This window comes from Pollicipes pollicipes, unplaced genomic scaffold (assembly GCF_011947565.3).
Source record: "Pollicipes pollicipes isolate AB1234 unplaced genomic scaffold, Ppol_2.1 Scaffold_5724;HRSCAF=6776_pilon_pilon_pilon, whole genome shotgun sequence".
NCBI classification, from domain to species: Eukaryota; Metazoa; Arthropoda; class Thecostraca; order Pollicipedomorpha; family Pollicipedidae; genus Pollicipes; species Pollicipes pollicipes.
The window spans coordinates 3,751,812-3,774,311 of record NW_023596746.1 but is presented as its reverse complement, the minus strand read 5'-3'; the positions used below and the strand labels follow the sequence as shown (position 1 = coordinate 3,774,311).

At 53.8% G+C, this 22,500-nt stretch overlaps 1 protein-coding gene across 1 annotated transcript; it reads left to right on the top strand.

Annotated features, from left to right (window-relative positions):
- The first annotated feature begins 8,464 nt into the window (after positions 1-8,464).
- On the top strand, positions 8,465-22,418 carry LOC119102337 (ras-specific guanine nucleotide-releasing factor 1). Its single transcript, XM_037225705.1, has 5 exons — positions 8,465-8,493; positions 8,670-8,868; positions 9,553-9,732; positions 10,136-10,233; positions 22,316-22,418. Exons 1-5 carry the CDS (start codon positions 8,465-8,467, stop codon positions 22,416-22,418), a joined length of 609 nt encoding a protein of 202 aa, XP_037081600.1.
- Positions 22,419-22,500: the final 82 nt, after the last annotated feature.

The window sequence follows — 22,500 nt, the reverse complement described above, 5'->3', positions numbered from 1 at the left end:
GGCACACAACGGCCGTCTCGATGCAACAGGCGGCAGCTCTGACCGGACTCCATGTCGCCCCGCATGCATGACTGTGTGCGGTGCGGTGGTTTGCTGACGCGCGGGTGCCCCCAGGCGGTCTCGGCCTGCAGCGAGGGAACGTGTTCGGAGTCGCCGCTGAGGGGGGCAGCACTTGCGTGGACCCACCGACGCTGTCCGTACGCCCGGGGAGCAGCCCAAAGGCTTGGTAAGGGGGGGCACACCGGAGTTGATGTGGGGGGTCCGGTGAAAGGCCCCACCATCAAGAAATGATTCACCGGCTTTTTAGCGCGCTTTATAAGGCGGTGGACGGGACGAAACAGGGATTACAGTACTGCAGCGAATGTCCCATCTGCGCCTCTCGTTTTGCCGTAGTTCATTCGGTCCGTTCTACGCCAGTAACGTTCGGGTGCGCTGCCAGCAGTTTGCGTGTCATACACATCTATTTGGTGACCGTGAATTGAACACCACTGATAATGTAAACGGGCTTAAGCAGAATATGGCTGACCAAGGTTTGCGTGTGATTTTCCTTTTTTCTCCCAAATGGCTTAGCATGTAACAATTACATGAAATAGTTTGGAGCTTGCGTGCTTGCAATCTTAAGAAGTAAAAACAACTACAGCCGGCATTGCAGTCTCCTTAAGCCACGAAGCGCTGACATCGCAGGTAACACCAGACAGTGGGCAACGAGCGGGTGAAAACGACCTGTTATCGGAAAGCGGTATTTACAAACAAACTCTTTAAAAAAATAAGGTATTCTGACCCGCATATCTCAACGGTTTTCTGGCTGGTGCTCGGAACGCATTGGCGTTTCCAACGTCGCTAAAATTTTACGCGGTGATGGAATGTCTATTGTTTGTGTTGCCGAGACTGTATTCCGTTCAGAACATCCACATAAAATGACACGGTTGAACCTTAACGCCCGTCTCACCTTTCAACAGGACTTTTCTATTTAGAAATGTTTTCGTAAACGTCACTAGGAAACTAACATGAGGAAGCAGTCTGGTCTTACCTACAAAGACCAATGATTTAGAGAACTCCATACGGGTACATTAAACATTGGTCCCACGCACTGACGCAACAGGATTTCTTTCCAATACACGAAACCCAACCATTGGCACAGTGAATCCAGTTTGGCTCAATAGCCCCATAGCTTTAACGGGGTAGAGGGTCTTTCGTTCGGTACTTCGTGTCCACAGGGCGCTTCCATCGCCTTATTGTGGACCCTATTTCGATGTGTCATATCTCCTTTCAATGCCAGAGGGCCTGACAGTGGGCCCTCTGGCATTCCCGCGCCACCTCTGTCTCTGTTCAGAAAATGTACCCATACTTGGAGCCCGTCGCCGATACTGCATCCCCTGTTAGGCACTTTGGGTCCCTGACCGACACAGGGCCGCTCATGGCCTCAGGAGTCGCGACAAATGCGAGCGATGTTCTGACTCACATTCACGTCACGGGCCCCGGACTTCCCCTGCCTGAGAAAGGTGTCCCTAGGCTGGCACGCGGCTAACTGTATCCCCTGCTTTCCTGGCCGGGTCTCTAATAAGGCCTCCGGACAGCCCTCCGAACCCTTAATCGTTGGTCCCGCCAGTCTTTCCGGCCCCTCGGGACCTAAGAGGGTGGATCACGTCGCCCATGCACCGACGTGATCGCCCTGCCTGCACCCTGCGTACGACCGTTGCTCAGTTAGCACAGCTCTCGTCACTCGCAGGACATCATCGGGTTGTTGGGGGTTTGGGACAGCTGGCAGGTCTCGCCCTGCTCCTGCTCCAAATCTGGACGCCATGGGGTCAAATACGGACTAAGTGGATGTTGTCGAAACTTTCCCCGCTGTTGAGTTCATTTCGGCAGAATTTACCCGCACATCATTGCTTGTCGTAAAACCGTAGCTTGTTTATTCCGTAGTAGATTCCTCTAGCTTGGCTGGACCTTGCGCACTTGCCAAGCTCCCATCCCTCCACACCGCAGTCCGCCCACCGTCCGGTCCCAGTGGCAGCCGCTGCTGCAGCTGAATGCCTGCGCGACGGCCGCCTGATCCTATCGCTGACGTGCCGCAGTTGAGGAGGAGCTACGCACCAATCCGGACTCACTGGGCGGCAGCGCAGCCTCCTCGCTAGCCGTGGGCGGCCTGCAACAGATCAAGGAGCAGCCGTCGCCGTCCGGCAGCGACTGCAGCAGCCAGAGCCATTTCGTCGAGCTGCGCGACAAAGAGCGGGACGGCCAGTTCCTCAGCGTTCCGCCGCCGGCGGCCAGCGCCGCCACCGCCGGCGGCGGCAGCGACTCCAGCTCCGAAACCCTAGTCGGTGAGTGTCCATAGCTGCGGTATGCTGGCTAGTGAATGTCGACAGCTGCGGTATATTGGTTGGTGAGTGTCGACAGCTCAGCCACCACGGTTGTTGGGTGGCGTCAGCTGCCACACCACAGTGGGAGAATATGCATAGCTCCGACAACACGGCCGGAGAGTGTTGATTTCTGCGATACCACGGTTGTTGGCTGGCGTCAGCTGCCACACTACAGTGGGAGAATGTGCATAGCTCCGACAACACGGCCGGAGAGTGTTGGTTTCTGCGACACCACGGTTGTTGAGTGGCGTCAGCTGCAACACCACGGACGATTAGTGGCGGCAGATGCGACACCACGGCCGGTGAGTGGCGTCAGATGCGACACCACGGTCGGTGAGCGGCGTCAGATGCGACAACAGGGTCGGTGAGTGTTAATAGCTGCAGCCCCATGATCAGTGAGCAGCGTCAGCTGCAACACCACGGTTGGTAAGTGTTGTTAGCTCTGTCAAGTTTACCACCGGTTCACGTAACTGCACGGAAAAGGTGAGTAATATTCAAACCGATGCCGATGAATGGCAGCTATGTGTGACATGGAGCCAACCAAAATTCAAAATTAGGCAGTGTTCTGACTTTATCCAAAACAACAGCAGTACCCTGTCACAAAGAAAATGCGAGTCAGATGATCCGAAATGGGCCACAAGCTGGGTGAACATCGGGGTATTTAAGCTTTCTCTTCTGTTTCTGTCTCTGATGAGTGTTGCAAAAACTATCTACTCCCTGTCGTCCTGTTGCACAGTCCATGCAAAAAGTTGAAGATTATTTTTGTTTAGGAAAAGGCGAGTGATAAGAAGCCACCTGACACAAAGCTACACCAAAAAATAAAATTGGCATCATCAGACTGCGTAGTACTGGGAACCGCCTTCATTCAACACATCAGACTAATCTGAGAACAATGGGCCAATCCAAAGTGCTTCGAAAGAGGAATTCAATAAATGATCCGGTTTTGTCGTCTTTTAGTGCTCTTTCCGCCCCAGTTCGTTGGATTCCGTTCTGTCCACGACATTACTGCTGCGATACTGCTGCTCACGTCGTCTGGCGTCCATAAATATCTGCGCTGATTCCTTCAGCACCTGTGCCGGGGACGGAGCCAAGGGAGAGTCAAGGAAGCTACGTCCCACCCCACCACCGCCGGCCCAAGAAGTTTACGCTAGATACTGAGCTATTTCGTAGGAGTTCGGTCGAAGCTCGCAGGATTTGAGGGAAGGTTCGGCATTTGGCCCTTCCTCCCTGATGAAAATTTTGGCTACGTTCCTCACCTATGCCCGTTTCTCTTGGTCACATCTGATCCAACCGCAAAGGCAAGGGTGAAAATCACTACAACAAAAACCATACAGGCGAAAGAATGAAGTAATTTCCGCGACGGAAATGGAATTCTCGTCCCTCCCACGGATCTTTCTATTGTACCCGCACCTTCGAGCGCCAGCTGCCCCGAGTTCCATCCATTCCCGGCTGCCGACTATTTGTAGAGCTCTACTGCTCTACAGCTGCCGACTATTTGTAGAGCTCTACTGCTCTACAGCTGCCGACTATTTGTAGAACTCTACTGCTCTACAGCTGCCGACTATTTGTAGAGCTCTACTACTCTACAGCTGCCGACTATTTGTAGAGCTCCACTGCTCTACAGCTGCCGACTATTTGTAGAACTCTACTACTCTACAGCTGCCGACTATTTGTAGAGCTCAGAGTGCCGCCCCATTGTCGTGACGCACTCTGAGGACAGCGTCTCACGGCTGGGGTGGTCACTCACAGCTCTTACCTCACAAAACCTCGACTCTTTGACTGCAGTAAATGCTGTGTGCTTTTCTGGGGTTAGATGCATTGTAAATGTTTTGAATCTGTGACAACTGGTGACCTTCCATTTGTGAGGGCCTTGGGCAATGTTTCCACTACATACCCAGTCATAAATTTATTGTCTACTTGGCATTGCTGCGGATGCAAAACATAAGATATCGTAGATCAGTGCCATCGTGGTCAGGTCAATGCCATAATCCCTCAACATCTCTCACTGAACACAAGGCCAGCCACCGTACGACAGACGATGCGGCCCACTACCTCCGAATCTGAGGCTGACCCATTTCAGACGCGGTCTCCACCTGATCACGTGGGTGCATGACTCTGGTCCTGACCGTGTCCTGCCTGGGAGATGGTCTCATCTCATAACCGGTGGCCACAACGACGGCAGCGACTATTTCAGAGACGGTCTAGCCTCATAACGTCCAGAGTCCGCCCAATTATACCCGCGGCCTGCACCGTGTCTTATTCCGGCGACCTCACGTCTCACGACCCAATCCAGGTGCTGCGACTCTGACGGCTCGCTCACGTCCCAGGCACTGCGACCCTGACGGCTCGCTCACGTCCCAAGCACCGCGACTCTGACGGCTCACTCACGTCCAAAGCACCGCGACCCTGGACACTGACCGCTCGCTCACGTCCCAACACCGCGACCCCGACCGCTCGCTCACGTCCCATCACCGCGACCCTGACCGCTCGCTCACGTCACCGCGACCCTGACCGCTCGCTCACGTCACCGCGACCTTGACCGCTCGCTCCTGTCACCGCGACCCTGACCGCTCGCTCACGTCCTAGGCACGGCCTCGTCGTCGACCAGCGAGCGCACCATCACACCCGAGACGGTGGTGGAGCTGGCGGCCAAGCGGTGCCCCGAGCCGGGCAGCGAGCCCGCCGGTGGCGCCGCCCTGCGGACGGCCGAGGCCGACCGAGCGCCGCTGGGTGCGCCAGAGCCCGAGAAACCGCAGGTGGCGGCGGCTGGCAGGGAGAGCGTGAGTTGGCCGGCGCCTCACCGAGCGACGCCTGGCGCGCTGTGGGTCGGGTCAACCTGGGCCGGCCGTGGTCGCACGTAGACCCGCTGCCTGGATAGGCATTCGCGGGTCGGTCTTGTTGATATTTTGCTACCTGGTACGTGAGTTGTTGAGAACGTGCACGGAGTCTATATCAATTTTAGAGCAGTTTTTACCTGTCGCTGGTTTAGTGGATGTGTTATAATGTCGATGTATCCCGGTCAATCGACCTATGACTATGGTGAGCCACCTGTGCTACTAAGTCATATAACTCAAATGAGTGATCAAGTGAACTGGTCAGTTACATAAATAAGCGTGGTTACCATTCCCTGGCCGACTTTGCGGTCGTTTGACTCACAGTGATTTGTACTAGTGCTTTACATATACAGTGCTTGCCAAGTGCGCACCAAGTGCAATAATAAACGATATACACAAACAATAATATGTCGAGCCTTTAGTGCTGACACGCAGTGTCGCCTATGTCCTGTGCCACTGTGAATTTTTGTCAGTTCATTTCGAAGCGTTCGATATCAATATGTTATGTCCCGTGTTTGAAGTTGGCTGGCCTCCTGCTAGACATCCTGCTGAGACTCAACGTAACCATTCAGGAGACGGTTGTGCTGCTGCGAGAGAGAACTGACGTCATCCGAGAGGAGGAGGAGGGTGAGGAGGAGGACACGGTGCCCGAGGGCGAGCGTTCCGAGGGAGATGGAGCCGAAGAGCAAAAGCCCGACGAGCACAAGCCCAAGACGGAAGCTGAAATTGCCAGCGAGACCAGGAGAAAGCGGGTGAGTTAGCCGTAATGTATGTCGAGTTTTGAATATGTTGGTAATCACATCCTGCTTTCGGCTTGGTGCGAACCTCGGTGCTACGTGCAAGCTCCGTTTTAATGCACTTTGCACGACGCTTCAATGCAGAGGCGAAGCAATTATTCAGCTTATGCTTTTCTGTTCTAAACAATGGGCAGAAGCTTATGTGTGGCTGTCATGTCTTCCCATTCCTTGAGACCTCCCCGCTTTGCTGGAAATTTCATCAATTTCTTGCTGCTGCGATTCTGCTGCAGAACACGCAGTGGCGCTGCGCATCCTGCTTGAGCATGCACTCTTTCGGCCACCCTCGTCGCCGGTTTGGCGCACCTCTGACATGATGACCACGCATAGCTGCGGACCGCCCTTGTTTAGTGAGTGCGCCGTACTAATTCGACAGAAACTGTACCAGAAATCGGAGAGCATCGTGCTGGAGGCGGAGGAGCCGTGGATGGACCGCTCGTTCCCCTCCTTCGCGTCGCGGGGCAGCACCTCGCTCAGCTGCAGCGACGCCTTCAGCATCCCCCGCACCTCCGGCTACAGGTACGAGTCGTGAGCAGGTAACAGCTAATAGATTCCGTTTCGCCGTGTTACTCAACTGTTCAGATGGTGGTGGACGTGTGTGGCTATGGTTCCACGACGCCCTCAGCCGTTGGGACCATACTGCGTCGCTTGCGTCTCACCCTGCAGGGAGGACGGACACCGCGTGGAATCAAATCCGTACCTCTGGTTTCCCAGACGCATAGCTAAGGTGCTGACCTACCGGCGCCTTCAGGTGTCGTTCACTGGTGCTGTAACTATAAGCGTCGCGTATATTGCATCAGTTACCGCTGTTAGAGGCAGTGTTTGTAAGGCGCTATCTGCCGGATGCAGCTAGTTCATCGCTGGGTTATTTGTCGACGCATACCACTGCTAAGATTATTGGTGGCACCGCACGTCTAAACTTGACCAGTGCAGGTTCCCTGCGCCAGGAGTCGAACTTGGACATCTTGATCTTGAATAAAATACTGTAACCATCCGGCCGCCCAAGGGTGCCACCCTCGCTTAGCTCACGTGGCTAATTTACAAACAGTCGGAGTAGAAATAATGCACACCGTCTGAACTGCCGTCGATTTAAGAGCCTTATTTATGGTGGAAGTGTTCAGGCCCGGCACATCAGTCGATATTTGCCGTGTTTGTGTTGCGAACTACCACCTAGTTTACCACCTTGCAATGCCGATGGCTGATTCTCGTGGCATTGAATCAATCTGGGATGATGATTTAAATGCTGAAAATCCCCCATAGCTGACGATAAGCTTGTCTGCATCCCTCCACGATCTCCGTCATCTTATTTTCACGCTCTGACTTCAAAGCATTTCGTAAAATACGACATCAATGGATCCTGGATTTTGCGCAGTATTTGCTTCATTACCCCCATTGCAAGCAACTAATTGCTTTCTAACGAGATGAGGGCAGTACTCTTGCTTTTGAACCTATCGGCTTATTACATGTTCGAAGCAGGGGTGTTAAGAATCTGATTTATCAGTAACGTGCTGAATATTCGTCCATGGGACACGTACGTAGGAAGAATGTCCGCATACCGACACCCAGAGACTCTCGGGTGAGCCCTCCTTGTAGGGTAAATGGCTTGGGCCGTGCTCCAACCTGTCTGCGTAACATGCTCACTAGAGCACGCGCCCCTGTCCCTGTTTTCAGTGACACGCTATCGATCCCGCGTGGCTCGGCATTCAGCGATACCATGTCAATCCCGCGGGGCATTTCTGAGTTCGGAGACGCGCTCAGCACGCCGCGAGGCTCCACGTTCAGCCGCACCTCCGAGGGACAGCTCGTGAGTGGCTTACCTGGCCGAGATCAGGCTTTTCCGCTAGGAATCTCCATGTTCCGAGACGCGCTCAGCACGCCGCGAGGCTCCACGTTCAGCCGCACCTCCGAGGGACAGCTCGTGAGTGGCTTACCTGACCGAGATCAGGCTTTTCCGCTGGGAATCTCCACGTTCAGAGACGCGCTCAGCACGCCGCGAGGCTGCACCTTTCGCCGCACCTCCCAGGGACAGCTCATAATCAGGCTTTGCGGGGGTCTTTTTGGTCGCGCTGTGCGTCTCTCCAATGGGTGTGCGACTTTATCTGACTGTGGTCGCGGTCATTTCCTCGCCGCCAGCTGTTACCAAAGGCGGGTCACAAGCGCCTGAGCACAAACAGCGCGCCGCCGATGGTGGGACGCTCGGACAGCGCCTACCACACGCCGCGCACCAGCTTCCAGTACCCGCCCGACAGCCCGCAGAGCATCCCGAGGGCCGGCGTTGTGGTCACCTCGTCCCGCCAGAGCCAGCGGCGGTAGGTGGCGCTGCCTACACAGTATAGGTGGCGCGTTGGACGCGCTGGACGGTGCAGGCGGCGTGTCTGGCCTCGCGTCTGCTGTGCCTCGCGATCGATACGACATTTGACGACGACCGGAAATTGTTCTTGATGCAGATGAGGTCGTAAACAGATGGGATCCACGTATGTGTATCAGTGTAAATCAGGGCGAATGGTAGGTACACGCATTTCAGAGCAATTCACACCGCGTGTCTCTGATTAAGGAGCAGCGATTTCGGAGCGCCCCGCCGCATAAACCATGCGGACTACGGACCCGTTGTGTGCCTGACGCACGGGAGCGAGCAGCCGCGCAGCGTCGTGACGGTCGCCACCGGCGCACCGCAGGAGCAGCAGCAGCTCCGCCGCCTCGGCCTTCGCCATCGCGACGGCTGGCTCCTCCAATCCGCGCGACCACCCGGCGCCCAGTCAGCAGCCGTGGACGGCGGCCGAGCGGCGCCAGAGCTGCAAGCGCCAGGAGAGCATTGTCTCCACGGCGGCCACCATGCGCGTGCTCAACGTGCTCCGACACTGGGGCTCCAAGCACTTCCAGGTGGGCGAGCTGGCTGTACGCTCCTGGGGCCCGCTGCTGTCCGCTGAAGATGTGTGCGGCGGCGCGGCAGGGCTGGTGCGACGCCGTTGCGAGTGCGACGCCGTTGCTGAGGTGACGTGGAGTGTGAGGCTTAGTGGCTGGAGTGTGGTCAGTCGGACATGCAGATATTTCAGCCGACGAGTGGTTGGCTCAGGTTTTCCGGCACTGTTTGGGTGGGAGTCCGTTCTTCTGACAGCTCTTGACGCCCTCACAGAGACGAGACTCTCTCTTGATTCCTATACTGAGACGCATGCAACGGCAGACCGACCCGTCTGGCCTCAGAACAAGTTTATTGGTCTGTGTTACCATATTACATCAGTTCATAACACACTCGCACACTACCAGAGATCAAAAGAAGTTTTACAATATCTCGGGCCAGGAAGTTTTTCAGATTAACGGCGATCGTGCATTCGATTTATTGTTGGACTCCAACAAGGATTTTGAATTTAGGGTTGCTTTCGCGTGAAGCCTCATGGCCACGTTTCGAGTGTCAAGTGAGTGGCAGATCTGCAGGCATTTTACTTATTTACATCGACGCTTACAATATGCATGAAACAAGCTCGGTCATCCAAGATAAATGGGGGACGAATCATGCGACTTTTCAAGCGCCAACATCGATAAATGTTGTGCATTTCTGCACTGTAGGACTTTGAGAGCGACAACCAGCTGAAGAACCTGACGATCGAGTTCCTGGAGGACGTGATGAGCTCGCGGACGATACTGCCGACCGAACACAAGGCGGCCAGCCAGCTGTACCACATGATCACGAGGGAGGAGCCGGCCAGAAACCGCGTCACCTTGGACAGCCTGCTGGCGCCGCCGCTGGTACGACGCCCTGCCAGAGCGGAGCATTGACCGGCGTTCGCCGACGTACCTTTTCACGTTACGTCATATTTTCACATGACGGCAGCAAGCGACGGCCAGATTCCATGTTGTATTGGATAATTTTGGCAATCACGTGATTGAACATTCAATATCAGCACCTCATAAGCCACGTTATTATAGCCGACAGTGATATGTGCGCGCGAAAGAACAATGTTCCCACCACGCTTACGGTCATGCGCTGAGTCTGAAAGCCTTTGCCAAGCTTCAGCTAATCAGGGCAATGCGCAACATGTGTATACCACGCGTAGAGCTTGTCATGTGTTTCCTTATCTTCATGCTGAGACTAAGGGAGCTGTTTCGTGCCAAAGCTCAACTTCAGCTAGCCGCTGGCCTCCGTTCCCAGACGCCCAGCATGGAAAGCATAGACACCTTGTCTGCTCTGGACATTGCGGAGCAGATGACGTACCTGGACCACCAGATCTTCATGGCTATCAGGAGCGAGTGAGTAGTCCTTGGCGGGCTTCAAACCGCGTTCAGACCGGTTGTTTTTCAGGTGTGAACAGTGCAGCAGCGTCCGAAAAGAAGGCGGCCCATTGCCATTGTCCCATCGAACCCGTTGGTCAAAGACGGCTGGTCAAGAATGGACGAGCCATATTCCGTCCGAAACCCGTACCCGTCCGTCCGGACCCCGTACCCGTCCGCCCAGACCCCGTACCCGTCCGCACAGACCCCGTACCCGTCCACCCAGACCCCGTACCCGTCCGTCCTGACCCCGCACTCGTCCACCCGGACCCCGTACCCTGTCCGCCCAATCCCCGTACCCATCCGCCCGGACCCCGTACCCGTCCGCCCGATCCCCGTACCCATCCACCCGATCCCCGTACCCGTCCGCTCGGATCCTGTATCCGTCCGTCCGGACCCCGTCCCCGTCCGTCCGGACCCCGTACCCGTCCGCCCGGACCCCATTCCCGTCCGCCCGGACCCCGTACCCGTCCGTTCGGAGCCCGTACCCGTACCCGTCCGGACCCCGTACCCGTCCGCCCGGCCCCCGCACCCGTCCGTTCGGACCCCGTACCCGTATCCGTCCGGATCCCGTACCCGTCCGTCCGGACCCCACACCCGTACCTGTCCAATCCCGGTATTCGTATTTGAGGGCAAATGCTGTTTGACTTGCCACCATATTAATACCGTGACACCTACAGAAAGTTGTGTGGGTCTAACCCCGCTAGTTTGTGCTGACAGTTCATTACGCGATGGAAGCGCTTTGACGTCTTTCCCGTCCATTTCTCTTCGGTGGTGCGCCATGACGTTCAGTCTATTACTCTGCCTTACCGAGCCCGATCATGTATCTTCATCTTCCAAATTTAGAGCAGAACGCTGCAGTCTCGGCCGTTATCAAGATCAATACATTTAGAAATTCCCTCAAGTAAACTTCCGTGAAATATTCTATGCACGATTAGCATAAACTCCCGTGCAGTGCAACTATTGCCAGACAATAAATTCCGACTGAAATACTATAGCATGCAAGATATAGCGTTCAAATTCCTTTTAATTACGCGTAGCAACATAAAGAACTAGGGGAACGAATCATTGTTTGGAGCATTTATGGTGCTGTTGATACACGCAGTGATAAGTATACTTGAGCTCGTCATACCTAGAGAAAGGTCTGATTCATTCCAGGTCAAATGTGACGAAATTGATGGCGAGAGATCCACGTATGATTGTCACCATGCCAGGCAAATTGTCGGCCTTTGAAACTGCATCATCAGTTGTCGCTGGATAACGCAGTCATTGCACGTAGGGCCTGCATAGGCATGCATTCATTGTCACCTAGAATGGGATCAAATGCACTTCAGAGACAGTTATTTGAAGCCACACCGCATTTACCGTATACCAGCGAATCAGGGACCTTTATAGCGTACCTCCAATCATCTTTCCGCGAATGTCATGGCGTTCCAAATGCTAAGCTTAACAGCGTCAGTTCGTGGCTTTCATTTCCAGGGCGGCTTTCACTGTTACTGTAACTGTCACTGTAACTACAACTGTCACTGTAACTATAACTGCCAACGCAACTATAACTGTTATTGTAATTATGACTGTCACTGTAACTGTAACTGCCACTGTAACTAAAGCTGTCACTGTAATTGCAGCTGTTAATATAACATCTGCCGCTGTAATTGCAACTGTCACGTTAGCATTAATTGTCACTGTAGCCATGACTGTTGCTTTAAGTACAGCCGTCATTGTAACTCACTAGAATGTAACTCACCAGTTAGCAAACATGGATCTAGTTCCCGGACTTTCCATTGGTTCCCAAACACTTAAATGTGCCGTCATAGCGATGGGCGCCGCGTTGCTAAAACTTATCGTGATTTATCATTACGCCTGCTTCAATTAGCAAAACCATCACTGTGTTGTGGGTACGCGTGCGACATGGTCAGTTTGTACGGCTCCTCTGATCACGGACAACGGTTTCATCGTCTCGCCAGGCTGCCAAAAAAATTGCAACACAGTTGAAATTTGTCTCGGAAAAGTTCAAAATTTTACGCTTGCGGACAGCTTTAGACAGCTATGATGTGCAGCCTTATGTTTTTCAAACAGTTAAATTTCACGTCAATGTAATGCATACAATTTCTCTCAAGACTCACACTTGGCTCTCAAGGTGATGAGCTCTTAGATACGGGTGAGACATCAGCAGAGATATGATGGAGACAGACATCAGCCGGCGCCGATCTGGGGAGAAGTTGATGCTACGGGCGGTGTCGGTCGCCTTCCGATGGCACCTGACATCTTCAGCGGGCCGCCACCAACCGACTATCGACTGGCGCCATAATCCGGCTCCACAGAGGCGAAATGGCGCGGAAAATACAATCAGCGCGCGCGACGCAGACTGCAGGCCGGCCTGTGTGGAGGCCGAGGCGTGGGGTCGCTGCGGAGCGGATCAAAAGGTGACTCAGTCGATCCCAGTGTCTACCAGCGGTGTTTCACGAGTATCATTCGGGGCTGTCCGGACTGCGCCACCACAGTGACATCGACAGACACGCCGATGCTGGCTCAGGGCATTCCCGCGGCACACAACTCGACGGTTAGTCGCCGGCGCTGTCCGACCGCGCCGCCACAGCGCCCCACTGCACGACGGCGGCTGTCGGGGCGGCGACAGTCAGCACCCCACCCGTGCCTCGGGCCGGCGGTGACGCGGCGACCCCGGCGGACGCGGCCAGGAGACGGCCAGGAACGCAATTACGGCCGTCGTTGGCCGGCTGATTGGCCGAATCAGCGGCCATTGCCGCGGACGGTGCGACCCGCCGGCGATTGTCGGTCAGAGGGCGTCCGGCGCCGGGTCATCACGAGCCTGCTCCGAGACGAGCTGGGGCCGGCGGCGCCCGGGTCCGCCTCTCAGGTAGTGTGCGGGAGGTGGCCGCTGCTGTTGAGAGGCGCGCGCGTGTCGCGGGACTTCGTACGGGAATGTCCGCTCGGTAGGGAAGAACTGTCGTGATGAGCGTCAAGCAAGTCAGCACTCGAGCCACCGAGGAAAGGCTTACGCAAGCTGGCCGACTTCACTGGCTATGGCTAGCACCTGTTGAGGGCTACTTCATGACGTTCTGACGTCAGACAAGTCGAAAATGTGGACTGGCATCGCTTTGCACCAAAGTTGTGTTGCGCATAATGATGCGATATATTCTTGCTTGAGTCGAAATGGCTGGGTGATGATCTAGCTCGAGAATGCATGTGCAGTTGCAGACTCTCAGAATCTGTACCAAATGCCATGCCCCGTACTCGGAGCCACTCTCACCCCTCCAAAATACCGCGCAGTCTGATCACGCTCCTCTCCTCCGGGACCGTTCCGCTCCAAGCCTGCAACTCCACACAGATCGTCGTCCGTCCATCTCCCGGGCGTGTGTCCCTCCGCGTGCTCTCCTCCCGGGGCGGGCGTCGCCGGTTGGCGGCGTGCGCCCCTCGCAGCCCCTCGCTGCGGCCTGCTGGGTCGCCCTCTGCCCGGCGCCTCCTCTCGACCGACACGGCTAGCCCTGATACATATATATTGGCTGGCGGCGGCGGCGGCTGGCCGGCCGGCCGGCCGTCGGCCGTCGGCCGCCCGCCGCCGCCGCCGCCGCCGCCCGCCGCCGCCGCCGTCAAATCAATAAGTCGGAGCTGAGGCCGCCGCCACCTTTGCCGTGCCGGACCGGCGCTGTGTCGCCGCCGCGCTGTCGGGAGACGGCGGAGACAGCTGGCATTGCCTGACTGGTGGGGCGGTGGAGATGACTGACACTGCCTGGCTGAGAAAGGGTAGCGGAGACAACTGACACCGTACGATTTGGGAGGGGAGGGTGGCGGAGACAACTGATGTCTGTTTGGATGGGGCAGCGAAGACAATTGCCACTGTCAGATTGGAGGGGACGACGGAGACAACTGACACCGCCTGACTGGGAAGGGAGGCGGAGACAACTGACACCACACGACTTAGGAAGGGAGGGTGGCGGAGACAACTGACAACGTCTGTCTTTATGGGGGAGGGGGGGCGGGGACAACTGCCACTGTCATATTGGAGGGGATGGCAGAGACAACTGATGCTCCCTGATTGGAAAGGCATAAGAGACAACTGACACCGAAGGGGTATGGCGGAGGCAACTGCCACTGCAGTGGCCGTGGACGTCCAACATGCTGAACTGGAGAGGATGTAGAAGGCAGTTAAACGGTACCCACTGTTGGTGGAGACGGGCACCACTCGAATGCGTCTGTTCAGAGATTACTGACGCTGACTGACTGAAGCGGAGCGGGAGGAACAAAGGACACCACCCGGTTGTTGGTTGGCGCAGGAGACTTGTGATGCCACCCCCCTGCTGGTGGAGACCCTCGACACTTCTACACTAGTGGAAGACGGCGGGCAGGGTGGAGACGAATTTACTGTGCTAGGAATGAATAGCAATTTTGGGAGTGTTTTCGGAGGCGGAGAAGAAAACCAACACTCTCTTGGTGTCGGAGGATGAAGGAGACCGCTGGCACTAGCCCATTATCTAAGAAAGGAGAGAATTGGTAGAGGGTGGGCAGGTCAGTGTTCGTCGTAGACCTCCACCGTAAAGAGGCCGCTCAGGCTCAACAACCCACCCTACCTATGGTTGTGGTGCTGGTTATGTTCGCAACTGCTTTTCAATGTGCGTTGCTTGATTATGCTTGTTATATTTCCTGGCAACACTGACGATTTCAGTAGTTGAAAGCGCAATGGCTAGTTTTTTTGCTGCTCTAAAACATACGTGAATAATCTTTTGCGAATGTCGAGACATGGTCAAGCATACATTAGATTGCCCGATTTCAGGACAGGATCAGTGTTCAAATTGCCCACTGAGAAAGTCATTTAACGCGGGTGTACGAATGACCCCTAAGCTACTGGGGGCCTCCTCTGGATCACAACAAGGTCACAGGTCAGATCACAACACTCGATTCTTTCAGTTGCGACGAGGTCTGCTCCTAGTCGTGAACGGGCCTCCTATAACTCAGAAGGAGGACCATGTCCCTCATGGCGAGGAGCTGCTGTTACAGCATGATCTTCAGCCATCTATGATGTCTTTAGTTCAGGGCATTCTTTGCCACCTCAGCCTGTTCTGGTCATGGTAGGGGACTCATACCGCATCTTGGCTTTCCGTCATACTAGGTCCTCGCTTTATTGTGATTCCTCCCTTCATCCTGGAGCCTTCCTTTCAGAATCCATGAGGACAAAACCTTCCCAGCCTCTCTGTCAATGTAGACAGTGAGCAGCGATGCGTGTCATGATCGTGACAGTAGCGTAAACGTAATCTGTTGCTTTACGATGGCAACACCTTTTAACTTCATCTATCCAGTCTGAATACAAGCCTACTGTTGTACAGTGTTCTGAAACCGAACAGCTTAAATGCATCACTGAACCGTCTGCTGTGCTGAAATGGGGCGGCTTCATCACGGTCATGGCTTCAGTCTTCTGTTGTGTCTTGGACCTCAATTGCTTAAAGGAAATGTGTTGCATTTGGAGATAATGAAGTAAGCGTGATATATGATTAAATACGCTCAGTTATAACTGTTATACATGAAGTAGAAAAGACTGCTCCAGACAACACAATTTCTCTGTCAAGTACATGTGCTTATAGATAAGTCATTGCTTGATTATGTCATCGTATCTTGTACAACATTCATTGAGAGCCATTTGACGGCTGTTATATCTGGAAATTGTGCTCACGAACGCCAGGTATGAATGACTCGACCGTTATATTGCTCTTGGTCTTGATCACCATATGCCTTCCCAAATGGCACGAATTTGATTTCGTTATCATGACGTCATGAGTGCGAAGGTGACCTTTAAGCACTCTCCCAAATCACTCTCCCGCATCTTTGTGGCATTTTAGCTCAGGAACCGGACGGCTTTATGTCTTAAAAAGGGCATAACCGTGAGCTGCATAAAAAAACTTCAATATGACTATTCCAGTTCAAAACCCCACACAAATGTTGAACACTATCTTTAATGTTTGAGGCCACCTGCCATTCACGATGGTAGCACGATTTCCCACGACCATAGCCAACACTTCATTGATAAAGCTGCATGAGAATGATGAAATAACGCTTACAAAATGAATAAGATAAATAAAGTCTTTGGTGGCCACTCTCGATCATCCTGACATGGCTTTGTTCACCATGACCATCATGGCCGACAAAATGGACAGCAGGGAGGTGGCTGTCCACCCTGCCCACCCTGTCCACCCGGTGGCGTGGCCCTTACGCCCACACCGTCCTGACGGGGATGGACAGACCGACTGATACCACCTCACTATTGGGACCACAGCTGGCAGGAATTCACCACAGGAAAGCGGTGAAGACAACGGACACTAATTTGTTGGTAACTCACGCTGTCATCCTGTCTGCGACCTGCCGATGTTTCTGACACCACCCCACTGTTGAACTGAGTCTGTGATCCTCCCCCATGCTTCCCAAGACCATGGAAACCACTGGAGGTGTCTATTTTTGTAAATTATTGGGGAGCCGAACCGAAGGCCCGACATGCTACTCCCTCCTCATTTTTTCCCACCGGATTAAGCCCGCTTTATTTTGATTAAACGTAATATATGTCTTCAATCCTTGTGTAATTTAAAAAGTCTTTAATTTAAGCAATAAATAATTCATGCAGAGTTGGATCCGGAAGCAGGCGCTGGACGCACACGTCTCTTCCGATCTCCACGTGAAAGCGCCCCTTTAGAGGCCACCTTAGGGCGCCGATGGCACTCTTTTATGACGGTCATGGGAGGCGGCACGCATTTTGGTTGTAGGGGACGGAGACAGGGCTAGCCATGAAGGACTTCGGTCATCCCCGTATTCCAGAGCTTTTCACTTTAACCTCACAAACCATTACGTGCCTTATGGCGCTAGGTACGTGAAGTTATTGCATCCTTTATCCGCTCACCGGTTACGACTTTTATCTTGTGATGAGAGCAATCATGACTTATTGTATGTGGATGGTACGAGACCCCGCTACGCCGCTACGCAGAAAGAGGAAAGAAGATGGTCGTTGTGTTATGACCATGTTTTGTCCACGTGTTTTTGTAGTATTCCAGCCAACAACTTTGGGGGAGGGCCAAGCAAACATTGGGGGGGAGGGGGGGGGGGCAGAGCCCTCACAAAAGAATACAAATCGACACCCGTGGACATCACCCAACTGCCAGAGAAAATAGAAGATTCTTGGTAATTCCTTTTTAGGGAGAGTAACGTACGTTGGTACGGTCCTTTTATGTAGCGCCGCCAACTGCATTCGCCATATTGGTGCTCTGAGGCCATGGCGCAATCGGGATGCGAACTCGAGCCCCCACGTGGCAGTCCAAGGCGCTAACCACTCGGCCATCACGCCCCCTTTGATTACTGGTGGTGCTCCATGGTTGAAAGGTGAAGGAACCAACTGCCACTGCGGCTCCACCCGGGGTTAGAGGGGCTGTTGATGTAACCACTAGTGTTGGGGATAGCAATAATAAATTGCACTGTTCAGTTTTCAAGGGACGCAGCCGACAGCATCCTGTTGTGGAGAATGGAGGATAACTGGCACTTCTCCACTGGTGAGAAAGAGGGACGATGCACTGATGCATCTCTACGGGCGGTGTATTACATGAAATAACCGGCATTGCTCCCCCTGTTGTTGGACACTGATAATCTCAGGACACGTCTCATCTGACAATGACTAGCAACTGTCGGCTTGTGTGTGTGTGTGCTGCTACCTGCACTGTCGGCAGCAGATAACAGAGAACTGACGAACCCCCAGCGACGGCGGGGCGGAAGACTCGTGTCCTCGTGCCACCACCGGTAGTCGATACTGGAGGCGGGCGGTAAAAACAGTTTCGAGTTGGGAGGATAGGTCCGTCAGTGCTGTTGACGTACGGTAGTTGCAGTTGGTCCAAGCGAACAAGTTGCTTTAATGGGGTAATACCCTGAGCTGGCGCAGGAATGGTTTGCATGGGGGTGTGGTTAACGGCTGTTGCAGATGGCCGTTTCCATCAGCGCAAATGGACATATCGGCGAAAGACCCTATGCAGCTGTTATCATGATCAGTGCTCATGACTGTCAAAAACGTTTGGAGCTAGTTTACTGAAAGCTAAAGAGGTTGAATATAATGATGTGCTTTATGCTATAACGGTCCCTATTGACTGCGTTTTTATCGATCGGACACTTTTAACGGCCCAGGGAGGTCCCTTCTACGTACTGATGTGCTCCGAAGACGGTTTTGCTGACTTGGCTAGACCCTAGGCGCGTGGGCTGGTCTTGAAAAGAAAACGAGGCACCGGGGGCGCCCAACACGGCCAAATAACGCTCAGTGTTTACATACATTAAAGCGATCGTAGCGAATCGGTCAAGCACGCTGAACTTGGCGGCACCAGCTGTTGTTGACCTCGCCTCGGCTGTGTCGGCGCGATTCCGTCCTCCCTCCCCCGCTCCAACTCAAGTGGTTTCCTCCGGGCTCGCCGTCGAGCCGACACAGCCAGCTCAGCGGAACATATGGTCTCCATCCATCGGCGCCGAGCGAGCCGGGTGCGTGTCGCCGCCGCGGCGTCGGCCCGGCGCCGAGCGACGCCGGTCGGTCGCGCGCCGCACGCCGCCCCAGTCGCGGCGACGCCCCTCGGACGCGTAATGATGTGTGTCGGTACGCAGATGCGTGTCGCGCTGTTCCCCTCCCGTCCGACGGTGATTCCACCGCTGGTGGGGACAGGCCGGAACAGTACTACGGGACTGCCGCGGGGAGGGAGGGGGGGGGGGGGGGCACAAACCGCACCGCCCCTGGGAGGGATGAAGCAGGAGGCGATGTGTTCGGCCGGCATACCGGCCGTCAGCTGCCCTCGAGCTTCACTGACCATAGGCTGACTTACTGCGCACTCCTCAACGGTGGACTCGACGATGTCCGCGAAGCAATGCCGTCGCGAGAGAAGGCCAGGATGTCGTAATCGCTGACGTCATGTCCCAGTTCCAATTCTGCCAGCGGATGTGGTTCCGCAAATTATTCACTGTGCTCGTGCTCGCAGTTGGAGGAAGGGCGCAGCTGGCGGGATTCAATCCTCACGGCAACCGTTTTGGCCCGGCCGCCGCCGTTCTGAAGTGGGATTTAAACATGGCCTGCACGCGACAGGCTCTGAACAGGCCACGCTCTGCGTAGAATACTCTATTTGGCTGCTGCTCCCGCCAAAAGCATCGACGTTCTGCGCGCCCACTGGCAGCAGCGGGGCGTCGTGCTGGCAGGGGCGCGACATGTGGGGGGTCCAGGGAGACCGGCCACCCCACCCCTCTTAGGTGTGGATTTTTGTGTTTGTCACCATAGATGGTTCCCGACAGAGAGTTAAGCAACGGTGCGATGCTTGCCCATCAAGCTCTGTGTCCCTCCCTTAAGAAAATCCTGGCTGCGTCCCTGCGTGCTGGCAACGCACGCGGCGGAGCGGCCTTAGCGGCCTGAGTGATGACGGCCCTTTGGCGCTGTTCAGTGCGTGCTGGCGATATAGGATCTGTGGACTGCGGCAGAATGGAAACATTAGAGCGCTCAAAGGGCCAGACGCTGTCGGGCCGCCGGTGGGCCCTTATAGCCACCGCCGGAGCGGAACACACCGGAAGGAGACGGACCGCCCGGCCACTGGTGCGGGGAGGCCCGAGCCGGACGACTAGCCGTGAAAACGGCAACGTGCGTGGTCCGACCAGCCACCCGACCAGCCCACACATGCAGGCTGACAGCCAAAACGAGCTCGCGCGCCGGCATTGTCACTGATATGTTTTTGCGGAGGAACGTTGGCAGGACACTCGTGTGTAATTGTGTGCTGGGAGGAATCATTCTCGTTACGTCTCGGCTCGTCTCAAAATCACCAGTCGGATACTATATGTTCAGCGACGCGTTGTGTTTGTTAGTTTCTGACACGGGTTGCGAGTGACCGTTAAGGGAGTTAAGTTTCCGGCGGGGTGCGAATTCTGGTCTTTGTGCAAAGCTCTGAGTGTCTAGATGACAGACAGAAATGCATCCAAGCCGTCCGGTAGATACTGTGTTACCTTAACAGTACACGTATTTCCATAAGTGCGCAATGTAAGGTTGTACGTTTCCTATCATATCAAATGTATTGGTTTCATATGTCGAAACTGAAAAGTGTGTGTGGATGTGTTTGGTAAGAAGGCCATCCGTATGTGCCTGCCACCACCATTTCACTGTTGTTTCAAAGCCTACCTGTTATATTTTACAATTGGATGGCCCGCTTTTTTAGTTAAATGAAAATTGATTTAACATGGTTATCAGAAAACTAGCTTGTGTTGTTTTAAAATGGAGCCGTTGAGATTTCCAGGTGTCCTGAGTCACTCTGCTTCGGAATCAAGGCCATTAAAAATCTGGAGCGCCATGTCCTGCCGAGTTGAATAATGCAAATAATACAATTTATTAAAATTCTGTCAGTCATAATGGCAAGACTGCATCTTTAAAACCGAAAAGCAAACAACTGGTGCCCATAGATTGCGCTCCTTTCAACCAAACGTAGAAACAAGCACATGAGGCCAAACTGCAGTTGCCACTCGAGGGGCAAATAGGCGCAAAACAAGTGATAAGCCTACCGGCCGCTGTAGCGCGCAAGCCTTTCATCTAACGAGCCTCAATTAAGAGTGATGCTAAAGTTCCTTCCTTTCTCACACAATCTCTTTGGTCCGGAGCCTCTTTGGATTTATAACTACTCAAAATCGTCTCCTTGCTGAGGATCACAAAAGGGTGCGTTGCATCTACCCGTCGGTACGAGCCATGGGCTGGGTGACCACTTCACTCAATTTCACACAATTACCAATAATGGGTGCCTCAAAGTATATTGGTTCACACTGTCAATGCGCAGCATTGATATGGCACGAGACAAAATCAAGCAAATAAGTCGTAAGCTATTCAAGTTCTCACGTGACGCTTAGAACGTCGGGCGGATATCTGATTGATGCTGTTACATCGAGTCATTTGTGTATTTACAACTGTTTAGGCTAAATGGTTTGGACTGGTTTGTTGGGTTGCAGCGTTTATTAGAGTACATGATTGTTTTGTGTGAGGATTCAATTTACGGTTTCCGTCGCTTTTGTCAAGAGCGCACTTTTCCAAGCTTGTTTTAAGCCATCCGCAGTGAACATTTTACCCTCGTTTCATTTGTGCATCGTGTACAAGGACGCATCCGTTAAACTGATCATCCGAATTTAGCCCTTGGTGCAACACAACGCTGGAAAATGCTGAGAATTTCGACCATCATACTATGATAAGAGATCTTTTATCTTCTTATACGACTGATGCGAAAAAACGCCAAGTAAAATCAACGCTTTATGTAGCCACTTGTCCAAAAGACATATCGTCCAACTGTGCTACAAAAGAAATTGGGCACGATGCACTGACCTCACTCCATCCGTGAACACAACGTTTCGCTGTTCCTCAGGGGTTTGAAAATAATGGAAAAGAAACAGCCCTCTGCTCCGTCCTACCCACGTCTAGTTTACCCATTCTTTTTAGCTTGTAAGTGTTAGTTAATTGTAATTATTTAACAGGGAGGCGTGATGCCTAAAAAACATTTGCATGTTTTTTATTCTTCTCAAAGGATTTAATGCAGCACATTCAACAACCTGTCGGCCATTCAAGGTCTGAAATGAAAACCACCGCATTTTGTGTTATGCCGGTTTATTGCTTCTTCGTGTTTGCCTTGCTGCATGCCATACTGTCCGAAAAAACACTACAGCGAAAAAAGTTGTCATTGTTTTGACCTCTTCCAAATTCCTAAATTTCCGACGCCACCTGAACCAATACAGCCATGTGCTGCAGTCCGACCTCGAACGCTGCAGTCAACACCAGCGTCGCCCGTATTTTCTGTCGACGCCCTCTCCTTACAACGCTGAAGTGTGCGTAACGACTGGCGCTCCAAGCCGCGCCGCGCCACCGCCCCTCCCCCCGGTAAACCAAGTGCGACTGTCGTGCCGTCGTCCGGAAGGGAGGGGGAGGGGTAGGGGCTAAGAGGTCCTGATGGGCCGGTGGCATGCAGCAGGGAGAGCGATTAGCCCCCACCCCAGCGCCGGTCACTAATCGCCCCCTTGCCGTCCTCCGCAGGGAGTTCCTCTGCCAGAACTGGATGAAACCAGAGAAGATGCAGAAGGCTCCACACATCGTCATGATCACCAGACGCTTCAATGAGGTACACGTGAGGGAGTGAAAGCTATGTAATATTCTTCTATGCGTGGACACAGAGACAGAGACAGAGACAGAGACAGAGACAGAGACAGAGACAGAGACAG